Here is a 19,148-nt window from a genome sequence, read left to right as displayed (position 1 = left end):
GAGGGCCTGAGGGTCAATGTCTGAGCATCAGACATTGTCATAGGTAATCCCTGACATAGGTTTCACTGCCCTGGCCAGATTGGCCGCAACACCCAATGATGCCACCATTCCTAGGAGAGAGTCATACCTCCCTGACTCCTCCTCCAGCCCCTGCTATCTCTGACGATATCTCTCTTCATAGGCGGGCAGCCACATCCAGACCTTGATGGGCTCCCAGAGCCTGCAACACCGGAGCCGGGAGCAGCAGCCCTACGAGGGCAACATCAACAAAGTGACCATCCAGCAGTTTCAGTCACCATTGCCTATTCAGATCCCCTCCTCGCAGGCCACCCGGGGACCTCAGCCTGGACGGTGCTTAATTCAAACGAAAGGGCAGAGGAGTATGGACGGCTACCCAGAGCAGGTGAGGGGTCTGATGTTTGACCAACTGGGGGTGGAGATGGTCTTGGAAGACCAATGAGTTCTGGGGCCGAGTTGATGTCCTTGAGGACATGTTGAGGCTATGGCCCATGTTGAGTGTTGAGTACCTGATGGGGCAGATCCTTACAACAAATGCTGGTCGATGCAAGGACCATTCATAGATGGGGAAATGCAGGATTGACTTTTCTGGTTGCATCCAACTACTTTCCCACACCCAGTGCCACTTGAGCTCTATGGCACAGTCTAGGAGCATTACAGAAGCATCCAGAGATTGTGTGTGTTTATGGAAGCCTGATGGCAGAAAATTAAACTGGATTCCCATTGGGGTGGGAATTGTTGGAAGGCATGTTTTCTGAAGTTCTGTTTTCTGATACACAGACAAACATTACTAAAGAAGATGGAAAGGAACAGGTAGAAAGAGAATATTTTAACTTGTTCCCAAAGGTACTGATGAATGTCATGTAATTATTTAAAGGAAATTCTTTTTGCCCTTCAGACAAAAACTAAACTGTCTAAACTGAGGATTTGCTTCTCTGTTATAGTTTTTTTTTGCCTTGGGACTGGGACACAGACTAGACTCTCATCTATTAAGTGATATTAAACTTAGCAAGTGAGACATTAAGATCTTAATAATCTCATAAAATTAATTTCTTTTATTTCATTCTTCAGATAATTAGGCAACATTCCCACTGACTTCTTTAATGTGGTTCATAAAGGTTTCACTTTATTATGACTTATTCCAAGTCTCCCAAAGCCCCCTGCCTCATTTTCCACACACACACAGACATGATTATCTTTATATCTAATTCATCTCATACTGACATTTATTATTTGGGTTTCAGCTGCTCTAGACAGCATCTGTTTATTAATAGTCTTTTAGAAACTGAGATTACATATTAATCATTCTCAAGATCATAGATTTCTTTTAAAATAATTTTCTTTCTATCCTACCTTATTCTGGGCTGAGTATTAGATCTTGGCTAAAATACATCAGATAGTAGCTTTGAATTAGGTCATTCTCCTGAGATTCTAGAAAGTTCATAAGGCTTTTAATAATGCTATTCCAAAGGTGTCTTACAAGGTGAGGATTTGGTCATGTTTCTTCTTCTACAAATATAACCTTAACCTATTCTTTGATTTCATTATTTCTACTAACATTCTCTAAGAATCAGTGCATTTAAAAAAAAATCCGCTGAAATCACAGTTCTTTCCAGTGAGTTTGAATAACATGGTAGTATGAACCTGATCTTAATCTGAACCATCTACAGGCTTTTATTAGATTTTTCTCCAAAATGCAAATATTTCAGAATTTGACTAGAGGGAGAATGAGCAAGTTTTAAAGTATACATGCCTATTAAATTTAAAACTTCATTATTTCTTGGGGGTCATGCCCATAATCAAATCCAGGGATGATCTCACTCCTACCAGACATATGCCTTACTGTTAATTCACAGCCTTGACCCTGAAAAAAACATCATCATTCTTCCAGAAAATAGGATCACTCACTTTACAAGTGTTTTCTTGTAGAGCCCTTGAAACTACCAGTGACATTCATAGCTGGGGAAACTTTATATTTTTAATTTTTTTTCATTGATTTATTATTGACCTACACAATCTGATGGGCTTTTAGAGTGCAATTTTATTCCCCTAAATGTGTCCAATTGTCACCAATTCCAACCACCAAAGTTCCTGTATCCTTCCTCCTCCCTAAAAGCCCCTCCACTTCCTCCTTCCTCTCCCTCTCTCTCTGTAACTACCATAGTGTTCACCAACTTCTTTTTCTTTCTTTCTTCTTTTTTTTTTTTTAGTTTTGGCCCCTCAAATGTGTCTGTGTTCTAATACAAGAGTGTCTTCCGGGCCCGGAGAGATAGCACAGTGGCGTTTGCCTTGCAAGCAGCCAATACAGGACCAAAGGTGGTTGGTTCGAATCCTGGTGTCCCATATGGTCCCCCGTGCCTGCCAGGAGCTATTTCTGAGCAGACAGCCAGGAGTAACCCCTGAGCACCGCCGGGTGTGACCCCCCCCAAAAAAAAAACTAAAAAAAAAAAAAAGAGTGTCTTCCATATTTAACAAGAAACAGAAAGTATTTAAAAGTTAATGGCTACATAGTCTAACATGGACTTCCTAGAGCAGTAATTGGACAGCAATGAACAGGAAAGTAGCTGAGAATTCCTAATAGGGGTTTTGGACATACAAATCAAAAGCACATTCGATTATTGTAAGGCATTTCTAGTGATTTATTGAGTCATAAATATTAAAACACGGATTTTTCCCTCCATATCCTCACAATTCACAATTAAATTGGTAAAGCACAAGGTGGGATAAATTATAAATAATTCCTATTTTTTTGCATGAAGGAGACTTCATAAATATAGTGCCTGGGGTCTATGCTATAAGATCAGTCACAAAAATTGCTCATAAGTCAGGCTTGGAGACCAAAGATGTGGTTTAGAGTTAGAACATTTACCTTGAATGTGTGAGGTCCTGAATTCAATTCCCAATGCTACAAAATAAAGTCATTCTTGACAATTTACCACTCCCAAGGGCATGCGCCCATGCATACACGCATACATACACACAATTTATTTATTTGGAATATATGAGGGCTGCATAAAACTGGTTACAGTGAATTACACACATTTTAATTTAGGGAAAATAAATTTGGAAATCAGAAAAGAAGGGTCATAATGGCCATGTCTCAGTACCTGCTATTCTCAGTATTCTATACACAAGATAAAAGCTCTTGTTGAGGGACCACATTGATAGCGCAGTGGTAGGAAGCTTGCCTTGCAGTGGCTGACCCAGGACAGACTGCAGTTTGATTCCCTGGCATCCCATATGGTCCTCCAAGCCAAGAGAGATTTCTGATCATATAGCCAGGAGTAACCCTTGAGCAACAATGGTCAAAAAATCCCCCCAAAAAAATTCTTGTTAAGCTATGTCTCACTCACTTGGAAACCATAAGTCCAACAGGGGACTGACTATGGAAGGCTTTAATCCAGGATATTCAGCAGGTCCAGGGCATGGCCTAATGCTCCACTCTCTGACCACTTTATTTTTTTAATTTGTTTTTAATAATATCTTTAATTAAGCAACATGATTACAAACATGTTTGTAGCTGGGTTTGAGTTATAAAAAACGAACACCTTCCTCCACCACTGGTGCAACCTTCCCAGCACCAATGCCCCCCAACTCTTTCCTCCCCCAACTCTGCCTGTATTCAAGGCAGACATATACTTCTTTCACTCACACCACTTTAAATACTGACAGAGATACTGAGATACTTTTAGATCCTCTTCATAGCCGTGGATCCACCCAATAACATATTATTGTCATTATTCAAAAGGTCCAAGTCTCTTTGCCTAGGCATATAGCAGGAATCACTACCTACTGAAGTGGCAGGAAAAACTGATCCGTGTCTTTCTGCGTGCCTGATTGCCATTAGTTCTCGCCCTGGCCCCTTCCTGTTGAGTAAAACTAGGTTGAAAGAATTCTTTTCCTATAAGCCATGTTTTTTTGTTTTTTGTTTTTTGTTTTTTTTTTTTGGTTTTTGGGCCACACCCGGCAGTGCTCAGGGGTTACTCCTGGCTGTCTGCTCAGAAATAGCTCCTGGCAGGCACGGGGGACCATATGGGACACCAGGGTTCGAACCAACCACCTTTGGTCCTGTATTGGCTGCTTGCAAGGCAAACACCACTGTGCTATCTCTCCGGGCCCTATAAGCCATGTTTTATATGGTAGTTCAGGATGGACTTTTTCTTTTCGGGGATTAGACCCCACACCCAGTGATGCTCAGGACTGCAGATTACTCCTGAGTCTCTCTCTCTCTCTCTCTCTCTCTCTCTCTCTCTCTCTCTCTCTCTCTCTCTCTCTCTTTTTTTTCTCTCTCTCTCTTTTTCTCTCTCTCTCTCTCTCTCCCTCCCTCCCTCCTCTCTCTCCTCTCTCTCTCTGCACTTGTGTGTATACACCAGGGTTACAAAATATTTTATGATTTTCATTCATACCCTTGACCAGTGCACATTTCCCATCATATCAATGTCCTCAGTTTCCCTCTCCCTTCCTCCTGCCTGCCTATGAAGCAGATATTTTACTTCTCTCTCTCTTTATATCTCTTTCCCCTCTTTCCTTTTTCTCTCTCTTCCGTCTTTTTCTGTCTCTTTTCTCTCCTTTCTCCTCTCTTTAGAGATTGATCCACTATGGCCATCATAGTTGGAACTGATCACTCTGAATAAAAAAATGGGTGTTGAAAGTAAATAAAATTACATGCATAGTATCCCTTCATTGGCATAGTGCAAACCATAGTGTCTGTCTATATTTTAATAGGTTGATTTTTAGAGTGAATTCATGTTGACAGAATAGTTAATTTAAAGATCACCCAGCATACCCATTTCACCTAGCATTAGGTTTCCCTGCTATTTAAATCTTGTACATTCATGAAAATTGATGAACTAATATGGATAAATTATTACTAACTGAAAGCCATAGTTTTGATGCATGTCATTAGGTTAGGACAAATATCACAGGTTCACATTTTACTCTACTTTAGTTCTGTGGGATTTGACAAATGTACAATAATATATATGTACACCTAAATATACATTATGGTATTATACAATACCACATCAAACACATTTAGCACCCTAATAAATCCCCATGCTTTACTGATTTATAACTCCCTTCATCCCTACCAAAATGGAAATACACTAACCTGTTAGTTTCTATAGTTTTACCTTTTCCAAAAAGTCATGTAGTATAAATCATGGTAGATAGCCTTTTCAGATTTGCTCTTTAATTTTTTTTTTGCTGAGAAATATTCTATTGCATTTCCTCCAGGGGGCTTGATATTACATTTATTATTTTCATTGAATGATATTATGTTGTGTGTATATACAGAAATTTACTTACACACTTACCATTTGAAGATTTGATTTCCTTCCTTGACAATTCTGGATAAAACTATTATAATGAAGACATGCACATTTATGTTTATATATATATATATATATATATATATATATATGTTATATATGACCTTTGCTTTTGGGTGGGGAAGCAGGAAATAGAAACCAGAACTTCAGTGACATGAAACATGTTCTACCACTAAATATATCCCCAACCCTCTTTTGAGGATTCTTTTTTAAACTAATATTAATTTGGCTTTCCCCTATTGCAAATATATATATATATACACCAAGGTAAAATTTATATCTATGGTGTATATATAGATGCCAAAGCATAAATAAATAATGAAACACATCAACGTCAACCCACCCTGCATGAACTTACTTGAGTTCGTCCAGAATGTTCTGGTCCAGCTAGAGCTGATTTTGTTTTATTGACTAGAAAACCCAGACTTGGACAAGGCAGCTGTCTTCACTGTGGTAACAAACCACTTAGAGGCTGAGTTGGCATTGGAACCCAGTTCTATGAGTCTGTCACGTTGCACATTGCAGCCTGTTGCTATAGTAACATGGAGAGCAAGATTAAGCCCATATTGGAAAAGTAAAACAATGGAAAAATACCCCCTCCGATCCATGCCTGTGCCAGACAACAGAACATGCCCAAGAACTGACGGAACCTATCAGGAGGGCAAAAGCTTAGAGCTGTCGCCTGCTGCTTCCTGTGCGTAGACATGCCAATGGAAGTTTGGGCAAAATTAATCCCATTAGAACCAATCTTTCAGAGTTATGCAAAGTGACCTGCTTCCTTACACCTCAGCTACATTTTGTCTCTGATTAACTTTGATGTTTTGTTCTATAAGAACTTTGGGGGAGAGAGTCTTGGTTTTTGCTTTAGTTTGCTTTGTTTTTGTAGGAGATTGTGGGTTGCTTTTTGCTTGTTTATTTGTTTGTTTTTATTCGATGCATGGTATTTATAGGTCAAGATAAATATCACTATTTAAAACAGCACTATTTCAATCAGCTGTTCCTGTACTATTTGTTGAAAAGATTTTTCTTTCTTCATTGAATTACTTTGAACCTTTTGTTAAAAGTCAACTGACCTTAAATGTTGGGGGCTTAATTCTACATTTCCATTCTCTTCCATTAATTAATATGCCTATCCTAATGGCCTCTTGACCTTACAAAGAATCATCTATCTTTAATAAGGGAATATTTGGTGTTTTTAGTTTCTGTTGGGTCACACTTAGCAGTGTTCAGTGGTTACTCCTAGGTCTGTGCTCTGGGATCTCTCCTGGGGGTGCTCTGGGGATCAAATGTAGTGCCAGAGATCAAACTCTCTTTAGGGTATTTAAAAATACTGTTTCCAGGCCCAGAGAGATAACATAGTGGTAGGGCTTTTGCCTTACATGCAGCCAACCCTGGACGGACTCTGGTTCAATTCCCAGCATCCCATCTCATCCCCTGAGCCTGCAAGTAGCGACTTCTGAGTGCAAAGCCAGGAGTAACCCCTGAGCGTGGCTGAGTGTGACCCAAAAACACAAACAAAAATACTGTTTCCTCTATGTGAAGCCAGCACTTTGATTATACAAATATGCAAATAAGCAAGTCTCTCTTCAGTTGTTTTTTTTTAACTACTAGGCCTACCAATTATAAGTGGCCCAATCCCCTAATATTTAAGCAAAAGTATAGGCCTCACATTTATGAGTTCCTGGTTCAGTTTCTAATACTATTCCAACCAACCCCAAAATAGATTAATAGAATGTTTGAATTCGCATGAGCTTTATGCCCAGGGATGGGAAAGCTTCCAAAAAGGCTTTTGCTTGTTTGAATAAAAATCATAATCTTTCTCTACTGGTGATCTTGCTGCAAAGATGTTTTTCTCATGACAGAAAGATGATTTCAAGGCTGTAGATTCTCTACAATATGAAAATAGCAATGGAGAATCAAAGACTCTTACCTGGGACTTTATGGAGCATCACATAACCTCCTATTTTTGCTTGGTGTTGACAAGGTTTGCTCACCTTGTCAATCATAATACTTTTGGGGGACCCAGCACTTTGTTTTGGGTCTAGAACATGTGCCTAACTTGATGAGAAGTGGAGAGTAGACAGTTCTTCAGAGAGAAGGTTAGCCTGAGCCACCAGAAGGAGAAATGGAAGCAGATTCTACTGAAAGCTCTCTGAGCCTATTCTAAGGAAGTTAATGCACACACTAAAATGTGTCTTGGTGAGCACATTCATGTCAATATCAATAGGAATCTTTATTAATTTCTCTATCCCACACACACACTCAACTATTTTCTTTGTTTTTACTTCTTGACCTAATCAGATCACTGCCTCTTATAGATTTTTTTTCTTGGTTTTATGGGTCACAACTGGTAAAACTCAGGGGTTACTCCTGGCTCTGCACTCAGAAATCGCTCCTGGCAGCCACAGGGGGCCATATGAGATGCTGGGATTTGAACCACCATCTATCCTGAATTGGCTGCATGCAAGGCAAATGCCCTACCACTGTGTTATCTCTCTAACCCCACTCACATAGATTATTTTTTAGTTTTTTCTTTTGGGTCACACCCGGCAGCGCTCAGGGCTTACTCCTGGCTCTATGCTCAGGAATCACTCCTGGCAGGCTCGGGGAACCATATGGGATGCCGGGATTCGAACCACCGACTTTCTGCATGAAAGGCAAATGCCTTACCTCCATGCTATCTCTCCTACACATAGATTATTGATTAGGACAAGACCCCAAGACCTCACAGTTACAAGACATTCCATTTTGTTCTGGAAGCCTTTCTGAGACCTACCATCTCAATTAGGTGAGATTAACACAGACTAGAAGTATTAAGTAGCAACAAATACTGGAAGCTATCTCTTAAAAGAAAAAAAAAATGAATGCATAGACTGCAGGGCTGTTGTTACTTTTTTCTTCAGCCAGAAATTGTATTCATTTCTTTTTTTTTTTTTTTTTTTTTTTGGTTTTTGGGCCACACCCGGTGACGCTCAGGGGTTACTCCTGGCTATGCGCTCAGAAGTCGCTCCTGGCTTGGGGGACCATATGGGACGCCGGGGGATCGAACCGCGGTCCGTCCGAGGCTAGCGCAGGCAAGGCAGGCACCTTACCTCCAGCGCCACCGTCCGGCCCCAATTGTATTCATTTCTATAAGTATCTTAAAAAGAAAACTGAGGTGCTTAGTCTCGTTAAATAAGCTATTTATTTGCCTCCTTAGATGACTTTTTTGCTCGAATATACCATTTCTTTCTTGCAAACCTTTCATTTCAGAATACTTCTTAGCCATGAGGTATTCTTTCTTCTTACATTTTATGGCCCCTTTGGGCCTTCGCAGACAGGTGGGACCCCTTCTCTGTGAGCCTAATACTCTCTTTGACATGGTTTATAGACTCTACATTCACAACACAACCTGTTCGCCAGACCACAGCATGCCCCAGGCTCGTCTAGCTTCAGATCAGAATTTATAGTTGTTTGTCACATTTATAAAACCACACTGTCATCTTTATTATTTCCATTATTAAAAAATATATTGAAGCCGTTCTTCATATTCTTGGCACCTTTGAAACTTGTTTCCCTTAGATTTTTTTTTTTAGTACCTTCCAGATTGGCAATAATATAAAAGAGAAATAAGCACTACCTTGAAAGAGAACTTGAGAAACTACTCTCAGCATTTTACTTTGTAAATAAAACCTGTTGCATATGTCTCTTTCCAGGATTTATAGGAACTTGAGAAAGCCAGAAAGGTATATTCAAAACAAAAAAGGGGGGGCAGGCCGAGAGATAGCACAGCAGTAAGGCGTTTGCCTTGCATGCAGAAGGATGGTGGTTTGAATCCCAGCATCCCATATGGTCCCCCGAGCCTGCCAGGGGCGATTTCTGAGCATAGCGCCAGGAGTAACCCCTGAGCGCTGCCAGGTATGACCCAAAAAAACAAAAGCAAACAAAAATAAAAAAATAAAAGGTATAGTCATTCCACAGATAACACTGTACAATATCAAAAGGTATAGTAGAAAGACAGAGCTCAAAGTTTAGACAGGTTATATTGGAAATGTACAGATATATAGGGGGGGAGGTGAAATAGTTAAATCGTGTTCATTCCTTTGGTTCTAGCCAACTTTGCCAAGTGGCTCAATGCTAGGGTTCAAAACCCAAGGATGCAGAGTTGTAGACCTCCATGATCACACTAGCGACACTCCAGAGCCTTCATGGTTACACCCCTCAAGGTTTAGGGGACCATGTGGTACCAAATTCAGGTCCCAACACAGGCAAAGTATGTTCCTGTCATTGCAGAGCTGTATCCCCACTCCTTTATTTATTTTTTTTTTTTGGTTTTTGGGTCACACTCGGCAGCTCTCAGGGGTTACTCCTGGCTCTATGCTCAGAAGTCACTCCTGGCAGGCACAGAGGACCATATGGAATGCCGGGATTCGAACCAGCGTCTTTCTGCATGAAAAGCAAACGCCTTACCTCCATGCTATTTCTCCAGCTCCCCTCTTCCCATTTTCTAGTTAACCACTAAAATCAACAGAAGATTATAGGGTAAGTTGGTCTGTTGAAGAAGACTCATGTATTCATTCTAGCTCTATCAAGTTATTATAAGTTCATATTCACAGCTTCTGAACCACATAAATACAAAATTATTAGAAGCCAGTTGCTGCTCCCCTATGATAACTAGTTTTGACAAATATAGCTCAATTAAAGTAAAAGTTGTAATTAAATTATCTTTTGAGCTAGGAGAGCACTTATGGTAATTGCAGTTACCCATAATTTAGAAACTATTCATTAACGACTACCATTAAAAAATCACATTAGGGGCCGGTGAGGTGGCGCTAGAGGTAAGGTGTCTGCCTTGCAAGTGCTAGCCAAGGAAGGACCGCGGTTCAATTCCCCAGCGTCCCATATGGTCCCCCCAAGCCAGGGGCAATTTCTGAGCGATTAGCCAGGAGTAACCCCTGAACATCAAACAGGTGTGGCCAAAAAAAAAAACAAAACTAAAACAAAAAAAATCACATTAATGGAGAGTGGACTTCGGTTGCAACTGAACTATGTAATAGGCATTATATTTACCATTATGAAATATGACTTTGAATTAAGAATAGTTTTGTTGAAATGACAAACCTAATTAATCCAGTTCCCAATTTGACTTCTAATATATGCTAATTAAAAGCAAGAACAAACTGACATTCACCTTGATCTAGGAAATGAACGTTAAAAGTATTTTAAAAATAAATATATAACAAACAAGCAAATTAATTTACTAAGCAAAAATGCTGCAGAAACCATTAAGCTACTTAAGAAAATATGGAAGGCTTGGGGGATACTCAAAGGACGAGTGTGTGTGCTTCACATGTTGGAGTACAGAGGCCCAGGTTTCTCTGCCTAGATGAAACTACGCACTTCATAAGAACCCCTGAGCAGCACCCCAGCAGTAACCCTCAATACCTCTGGTTATGTCCCAAAACCAAGAAAAAGAAAAGAAAAGCATTGGGTCAGGGATATGGCTGAAGTGAGAGAGAGCATATGCCTCGTTCAAGGCCCTGGAGTTATTATTCTCAGCTTCATGCCTCTCCTTCCAAAGTTTTTTAAGTTACTTTATTTCATTTTTAATTACTTTATTTAAGCATGTGGCTTACAAGGTTGCTTCATAATACAGTTGGGTTTTATTTTCACAGTTACAAAGTTGTTCACGATTTGAGTTTCAGTCTTACAATGTACAACAACCTTCACAGGGCACATTTCCCACCATCAGTGTCCCCAGTTTCTCATTTGCCTTCTCCTCTGCCTGTCTCTGTGGCAGACATTTTTTTCTCTCTCTCTCTCCCTCTTCTTTCTCTCTCTTCTCTCTCTCCCTTTCTTTTCTTTAAACACTGTGATTTGCAATATTGTTACTGAAGGAATATCATGCCTATAACTGTATTTCTTTTCAGTGCCCAGTTTTTGTCCAGAGTGGTCATTTTCAACTCTCATTGTTATAGCAGTTCCTTTTCTGCCCTCACTGCACCACACGGCAAACTTCTTACCATGGACTGGTTCTCCTGACTCTCATCTCTATTGGATATTATAAACATACTATCTTTTTTTAATATCCCACAAATAAATGCTATCATTTTATGTCTATCCTTTGACTCATTTCACTAAGCATGATACTCTCCATACCCATCCATATATAAGTAATCGTGACTTCATTTTTCCTAATAACTGCATAGATTTGCGTAGATGTACTACAATTTTCTTATCCATTTATCTGTTCTCAGACACTTGGGTTGTTTTCACAGATATGGAATTTCCATATCCCATATGCATTATATATAAATACAAGATAGATACTAATGAAATAGTTCAGATATTTTTTCTTATTTATTTTTGCCTGTTAATTTGATTTATTAATTGTTCATTGCTTAAATGTTATAAAACTTGGGGAGGGGCTTGTAACCAGAGCTGTGCTCTCTCAGGAGTATCATCAAGTCTTTCAGTTGTCTAGGTGTCTTCTTCATCCCACTTGCAGAAATGAAGCACTTTCACTACAACCCTCTTCACCCCCCATATCTCCATTCAGGATTTCTTGGTTTGTTAGTTTCTCTAAGTCATTCCTAGAATTGAGGCCCCCTTCAATTGAATATCTAATTTTGATAAACTCCGAAAATAATCTTCATCTTTGGCCTTCCCCAAAGTACTCCCAATTCCATCATTTACCTATAGTACTCATGGAAACAATAAACTTTGATGCTTTTGGACTTGATGAGAACCAAACTGGAATACTAGCCTTGTCTTTTCCATTTTCTATCACTAATGAATTCTCAGTTCAATCAACCTCTTTCTTTTTCACAGTGTTCCCCCTCATTTAAGACTTCTAATTGCTTCTCCAGGAACTACTGCCAACCCCCCCTCCCCACATTTTCTCTTCCACTGATTCATTCTCACCCAAGTCATGGCCAAATTTCTGCTTAATCAAAATGAATACCCTGCTACTTGGAAAACAATAAAATTATCCAGGAGACAAGTCATACACTAGCTTTAAAAGTCCTTTGTCTGCTCAGGAAGCTCACCACAAAGAGTGATGAGTTTAGTTAGAGAAATAACTACATTTTGAACTGTCCTAATAATGAAAATGTATGAGGGAAATGGAGAGCCTGTTTAGAGTACAGGCGGGGGTCGGGTGGGGAGGAGGGAGACTTGGGACATTGGTGATGGGAACGTTGCACTGGTGATGGGTGGTGTTCTTTACATGACTGAAACCCAAACACAATCATGTATGTAATCAAGGTGTTTAAATACAATTTAAAAAAATAAAATACAACTTGTCTTTTGACTTTATTTTTCACAAAAAAAAGACCTTTGTCTGAATCATGTTTTTTCCTTGAACTATATTTGCTTATTTTCTTCTACATATCCTAAACACACCTTTAAAATTAGCCAGAATATAGAGATATTTAAAGAAGAAACTAATGCCATCTTTTCCTTGTATATGCATTTTTAAATGTCTAATCAAAACTGGATCCTTCACATAATACTAAATCTGAAATACATAAATACTAATATCCATCTATCTGCCCAATAACTTAATTCCAGTCTCAGTCATAACTTATGCTGCTAAGTATTTGGTCAAGTTTATGCTTTCTTTTGTGAACCAAATCAATATAGGTTAACCCTGGGCTTAAATGAAACTTGAGTCTTTTCTACCAGAATAAAATTATTTGAAGATATTTAGGTTTGATATGATTTTGATGACTTTTTCCTATTTTTTTACACAGTTTTGTGTGAGAATAGAAAAGAATCCTGGCCTTGGATTTAGCATCAGTGGTGGAATCAGCGGTCAAGGAAATCCATTTAAACCTTCTGATAAGGTAAGAAGTGAATTCTTATTGAGTATTTTAGAGAAATGTTGTTTTCTACTATAGCTATAAAGGTTAGGGGGAAGATGTAATGTTTTTATCCTGTGCTTTAATAAGCTATGAGGCCAATTAGAAACTTCTTTAGCACAGGGAGAAAAAGAACTCACTATAGTACCTTCCAAATATAAAAAAATAAATTTCAACACTTTCTGAAAGGCAAGATGTTGGTTTTGCTTTCCATTTTGTTTGCAAAGCTATTTAGGCCATTTCTTTTGTTTGGTGTTTGTTTTTTTGTTTTGTTTTGTTTTGTTTTAGGGACACACCCTGTGGTGGTCAAGTTACTCCTGGCTCTGTGCTCAGGAGTATTCCTGGCAGTGCTTATGGGACCATATGGGATGCCAGGGATTGAACTTGGGTTGACCATGTGCAAGGCAAATGCCCCACCCACTGTACTATCACTCTGGCCTCTATTCAAGCAATTTTTATACACATTGGTTCCACTTATTTGTGGAAACTTCATTTGAGAAACTATTTTCTTGGGACATCTCAATGATTAGTGATTCAGCATGATCAATTGATGGATAGCTCTTTCATTCATTATGTTTATGAAATATTTTATGAATAAATTAGTAGAACTCAAAGGTTACCAAAAAAGGGGTAAAGAAACCAAATATATTATGAGAAAATCAGTGTCAACCCTGATGTAACAACTCATTTTATCCAACTTACCTCACCTCAAAGCATAAGTAATGGCCAGAATGTATTTAAATACCATCTTTTCATTGTGACTAGGCCTCTCATTTTTTAAAACTCCTAATCAAAATTAGACCCTTAACATAAATACTAAATTCAAAATGCATAAAAACTGATGGCTGCTTGCCTTTCTTTTTTCTTGGTTTTTGGGCCAAACTCGTTTGATGCTCAGTGGTTACTCCTGGCTATGCGCTCAGAAATCGCCTCTGGCTTGGGGGGACCATATGGGACGTGGGGGTGGGGGGCAGATCGAACCGTGGTCCATCCTACACTAGTGTTTGCAAGGCAGACACCTTACCTCTAGCGCCACCTTCCTGACCCCGACTGCTTGCCTCTTAATTTAATGCTAGTTTCAATCATAAAAGCTAAAGATAGCTAAAAGTTTTGTTGAGCTTACAGCAACATTTTTTGTGAAGTAAATCCATATCGGCTAACCCTGAGAAAAGTGAAATGTGGGTATTTTTCTACTGGAATTCAATTATTTAAAGCTATTACTAAGAATAAAGTATGATTGAAACTCAACCATCAACAACTTTGTGATTGTATATCTCCTGGTGATTCAATTTAACTTTTTCATTTTCAAAAAAGTATGAATGTTCAAGATTAACAGAAACAGATCATGGTATCTCTAAAACATCTAAAATCTCTGACTCATTCTGACCCCTCTTATTCCCTCTGGTACTCTGTTTCCTCCATAATTTTTTCAATGGAAAATCAAGTTATTTTTATTAAGGTAGTTGAAATTCAAAAGACATGTTTTTATTCCCCTTACACCCCATCACAGACATCATTTTACTACATTTTTGGAAAGGTACAGAATATGAAATAGTCTAAATTAAGAATTAATAAGCCCAGTGGATTCTGAGCTTATAAATAGTGGAATGTTGCTACTTTTATGCTGTTGTTTTTAAGCTATAAGGAGTAGTAGGTGTGGGAATTTCATAATATTATTGCAACCCTTCCACTATGACAAATACAAAAACTTCTTAAGTACTAAGTTAATTCTTCTTTGCCATATTTTGCTAGTTCTAGTGAGTGAACTTTTACTTATTTTATCATTTGCTGTTTTAGTTCAATGTAAATTTCTGGCTGATGCTGAATAATACGTTTATTAAAAGATTTCTCCTCCAGGGCGCTTTTCATACTCTGGTTATTAAACACTTAACACTTCACATTCTCAAAAGCAAATCTTTTTTATTGCAAAGTTGGTGTGATTAATGAAAAGATTTTAAGTCTACAGAAGATTTTGAAGAGTGACCATAAGATTCGTTGGCCATTTTTTTTCTTTTTTTTTTTTTTACACCACCCATCACCAGTGCAACATTCCCATCACCAATGTCCCAAGTCTCCCTCCTCCCCACCCGACCCCCGCCTGTACTCTAAACAGGTTCTCAATTTCCCTCATACATTCTCATTATTAGGACAGTTCAAAATGTAGTTATTTATCCAACTAAACTCATCACTCTTTGTGATGAGCTTCCTGAGGTGAGCTGGAACTTCCAGCTCTTTTCTCTTTTGTGTCTGAAAGTTATTATTGCAAGAATGTCTTTCATTTTTCTTAAAACCCATAAATGTGTGAGACCATTCTGCGTTTTTCTCTCTCTCTCTGACTTATTTCACTCAGCATAATAGATTCCGTGTACATCCATGTATAGGAAAATTTCATGACTTCATCTCTCCTGACGGCTGCATAATATTCCATTGTGTATATGTACCACAGTTTCTTTAGCCATTCGTCTGTTGAAGGGCATCTTGGTTGTTTCCAGAGTCTTGCTATGGTAAATAGTGCTGCAATGAATATAGGTGTAAGGAAGGGGTTTTTGTATTGTATTTTTGTGTTCCTAGGGTATATTCCTAGGAGTGGTATAGCTGGATTGTATGGGAGCTCGATTTCCAGTTTTTGGAGAAATCTCCATATCGCTTTCCATAAAGGTTGAACTAGATGGCATTCCCACCAGCAGTGGATAAGAGTTCCTTTCTCCCCACATCCCCGCCAACACTGTTTATTCTCATTCTTTGTGATGTGTGCCATTCTCTGTGGTGTGAGGTGGTATCTCATCGTTGTTTTGATTTGCATCTCCCTGATGATTAGTGATGTGGAGCACTTTTTCATGTGTCTTTTGGCCATCTGTATTTCTTCTTTGTCAAAGTGTCTGTTCATTTCTTCTCCCCATTTTTTGATGGGATTAGATGATTTTTCTTGTAAATTTCTGTCAGTGCCTTGTATATTTTGGAGATTAGCCCCTTATATGATGGATATTGGGTGAATAGTTTCTCCCACTCAGTGGGTGGCTCTTGTATCTTGGGCACTATTTCCTTTGAGGTGCAGAAGCTTCTCAGCTTAATATATTCCCATCTGTTAATTTCTGCTTTCACTTGCTTGGAGAGTGCAGTTTCTTCCTTGAAGATGCCTTTAGCCTCAATGTCCTGGAGTGTTTTACCTACGTATTGTTCTATATATCTTATGGTTTTGGGGCTGATATTGAGGTCTTTAATCCATTTGGATTTTACCTTCGTACATGATGTTAGCTGGGGGTCTAAGTTCAATTTTTTGCAAGTGGCTACCCAGTTGTGCCAACACCACTTGTTGAAGAGGCTTTCTTTGTTCCATTTAGGATTTTTTGCTCCTTTATCAAAAATTAGATGATTGTATGTCTGGGGAACATTCTCTGAGTATTCAAGCTTATTCCACTGATCTGAGGGCCTGTCTTTATTCCAATACCATGCTGTTTTGATAACTATTGCTTTGTAGTAAAGTTTAAAGTTGGGGAAAGTAATTCCTCCCATATTCTTTTTCCCAATGATTGCTTTAGCTATTCGAGGGTGTTTATTGTTCCAAATAAATTTCAAAAGTACCTGGTCCACTTCTTTGAAGAATGTCATGGGTATCTTTAGGGGGATCGCATTAAATCTGTACAGTGCTTTGGGGAGTATTGCCATTTTAATGATGTTAATCCTGCCAATCCATGAGCAGGGTATATGCTTCCATTTCCGCGTATCCTCTCTTATTTCTTGGAGCAGAGTTTTATAGTTTTCCTTGTATAGGTCCTTCACATTTTTAGTCAAGTTGATTCCAAGATATTTGAGTTTGTGTGACACTATAGTGAATGGAGTTGTTTTCTTAATGTCCATTTCTTCCTTATTAGTATTGGTGTATAGAAAGGCCATTGATTTTTGTGTGTTAATTTTGTAGCCTGCCACCTTGCTATATGAGTCTATTGTTTCTAGAAGCTTTTTGATAGAGTCTTTGGGGTTTTCTAAGTAGAGTATCATGTCATCTGCAAACAGTGAGAGCTTGACTTCTTCCTTTCCTATCTGGATTCCCTTGATATCCTTTTCTTGCCTAATCGCTATAGCGAGTACTTCCAGTGCTATGTTGAATAGGAGTGGTGAGAGAGGACAGCCTTGTCTTGTGCCAGAATTTAGAGGAAAGGCTTTCAGTTTTTCTCCATTGAGGACAATATTTGCCTCTGGTTTGTAGTAGATGGCCTTAACTATATTGAGAAAGGTTCCTTCCATTCCCATCTTGCTGAGAGTTTTGATCAAGAATGGGTGTTGGACCTTGTCAAATGCTTTCTCTGCATCGATTGATATGATCATGTGATTTTTATTTTTCTTGCTATTGATGTTGTGTATTATGTTGATAGATTTACGGATGTTAAACCAGCCTTGCATTCCTGGAATGAAACCTACTTGATCGTAGTGGATGATCTTCTTAATGAGGCATTGAATCCTATTTGCCAGGATTTTGTTGAAGATCTTTGCATCTGCATTCATCAGCGATATTGGTCTGTAATTTTCTTTTTTCGTAGCATCTCTGTCTGGTTTAGGTATCAAGGTGATGTTGGCTTCATAAAAGCTATTTGGAAGTTTTCCTGTTTTTTCAATTTCATGAAAGAGTCTTGCCAGGATTGGTAGTAGTTCCTCTTGAAAGGTTTGAAAGAATTCATTAGTAAATCCATCTGGGCCTGGGCTTTTGTTTTTGGGCAGACATTTGATTACTTTCTTAATTTCCTCAATAGTAATGGGTGTGTTTAGATATGCTACATCCTCTTCATTCAATCGTGGAAGATTATAAGATTCCAAAAATTTATCCATTTCTTCCAGGTTTTCATTTTTAGTGGCATAGAGTTTCTCAAAGTAGTTTCTGATTATCCTTTGAATCTCTACCATATCAGTAGTGATCTCTCCTTTTTCATTCCTAATACGAGTTATCAAATTTCTCTCTCTTTCTTTCTTTGTTAGTTTTGCCAGTGGTCTATCAATCTTGTTTATTTTTTCAAAGAACCAACTTCTGCTTTCGTTGATCTTTTGGATGGTTTTTCTGGTTTCCACTTGATTGATTTCTGCTCTCAGCTTTGTTATTTCCTTCTGCCTCCCTATTTTTGGATTCTTTTGTTGAGCACTTTCTAATTCTATGAGCTGCGTCATTAAGCTATTCAGGTATGTCCCTTCTTCTTTCCTGATGTGTGCTTGCAAAGCTATAAATTTTCCTCTCAGTACTGCTTTTGCTGTGTCCCATAGGTTCTGATAATTTGTGTCTCCATTGTCATTTGTTTTCAGGAAGGTTTTGATTTTCTCTTTGATTTCATCTCGGACCCACTGATTATTCAGTATGAGGCTATTTAACTTCCAGGTGTTAAATTTTTTCTTCTGTGTCCCTTTGTAGTTTATATATAATTTCAGGGCTTTGTGGTCAGCAAAGGCAGCCTGCAAAATTTCTATCCTCTTGATATTATGGAGATATGTTTTGTGTGCTAACATGTAGTCTATCCTAGAGAATGTCCCATGTACATTAGAGAAAAATGTGTATCCAGGCTTCTGGGGGTGGAGTGTCCTGTATATATCTACTAGGCCTCTTTCTTCCATTTCTCTCCTCAGGTCTAGTATATTCTTGTTGGGTTTCAGTCTGGTTGACCTGTCTAGTGTTGACAATGCCGTGTTGAGGTCTCCCACAATTATTGTGTTGTTATTGATATTATTTTTCAGATTTGTCAACAGTTGTATTAAATATTTTGCTGGCCCCTCATTCGGTGCATATATGTTTAGGAGGGTGATTTCTTCCTGCTGTACATATCCCTTGATTAATACAAAATGTCCATCTTTGTCCCTTACAACTTTCCTAAGTATAAAGTTTGCATCATCTGATATTAATATGGCCACTCCTGCTTTTTTTTGGGTGTTGTTTGCTTGGATGATTTTCCTCCAGCCTTTTATTTTGAGTCTATGTTTG

At 38.6% G+C, this 19,148-nt stretch overlaps 1 protein-coding gene across 1 annotated transcript in view; it reads left to right on the top strand.

Moving 5' to 3' along the window:
* The window catches only part of LRRC7 (leucine rich repeat containing 7), a 363,919-nt gene that overhangs the window by 303,689 nt on the left and 41,082 nt on the right, over nt 1-19,148 (top strand). The window contains exons 22-23 of the mRNA XM_049775680.1: nt 182-403; nt 13,082-13,174. Of these exons, the coding sequence (XP_049631637.1) occupies nt 182-403; nt 13,082-13,174 (315 nt within the window). The remainder of the gene's footprint in view (nt 1-181; nt 404-13,081; nt 13,175-19,148) is intronic.

The sequence above is a fragment of the Suncus etruscus genome, chromosome 6 (assembly GCF_024139225.1).
Source record: "Suncus etruscus isolate mSunEtr1 chromosome 6, mSunEtr1.pri.cur, whole genome shotgun sequence".
NCBI lineage: Eukaryota > Metazoa > Chordata > Mammalia > Eulipotyphla > Soricidae > Suncus > Suncus etruscus.
Note: the sequence above shows the minus strand (reverse complement) of the source record. Positions and strands in the feature narration are given on the sequence as shown.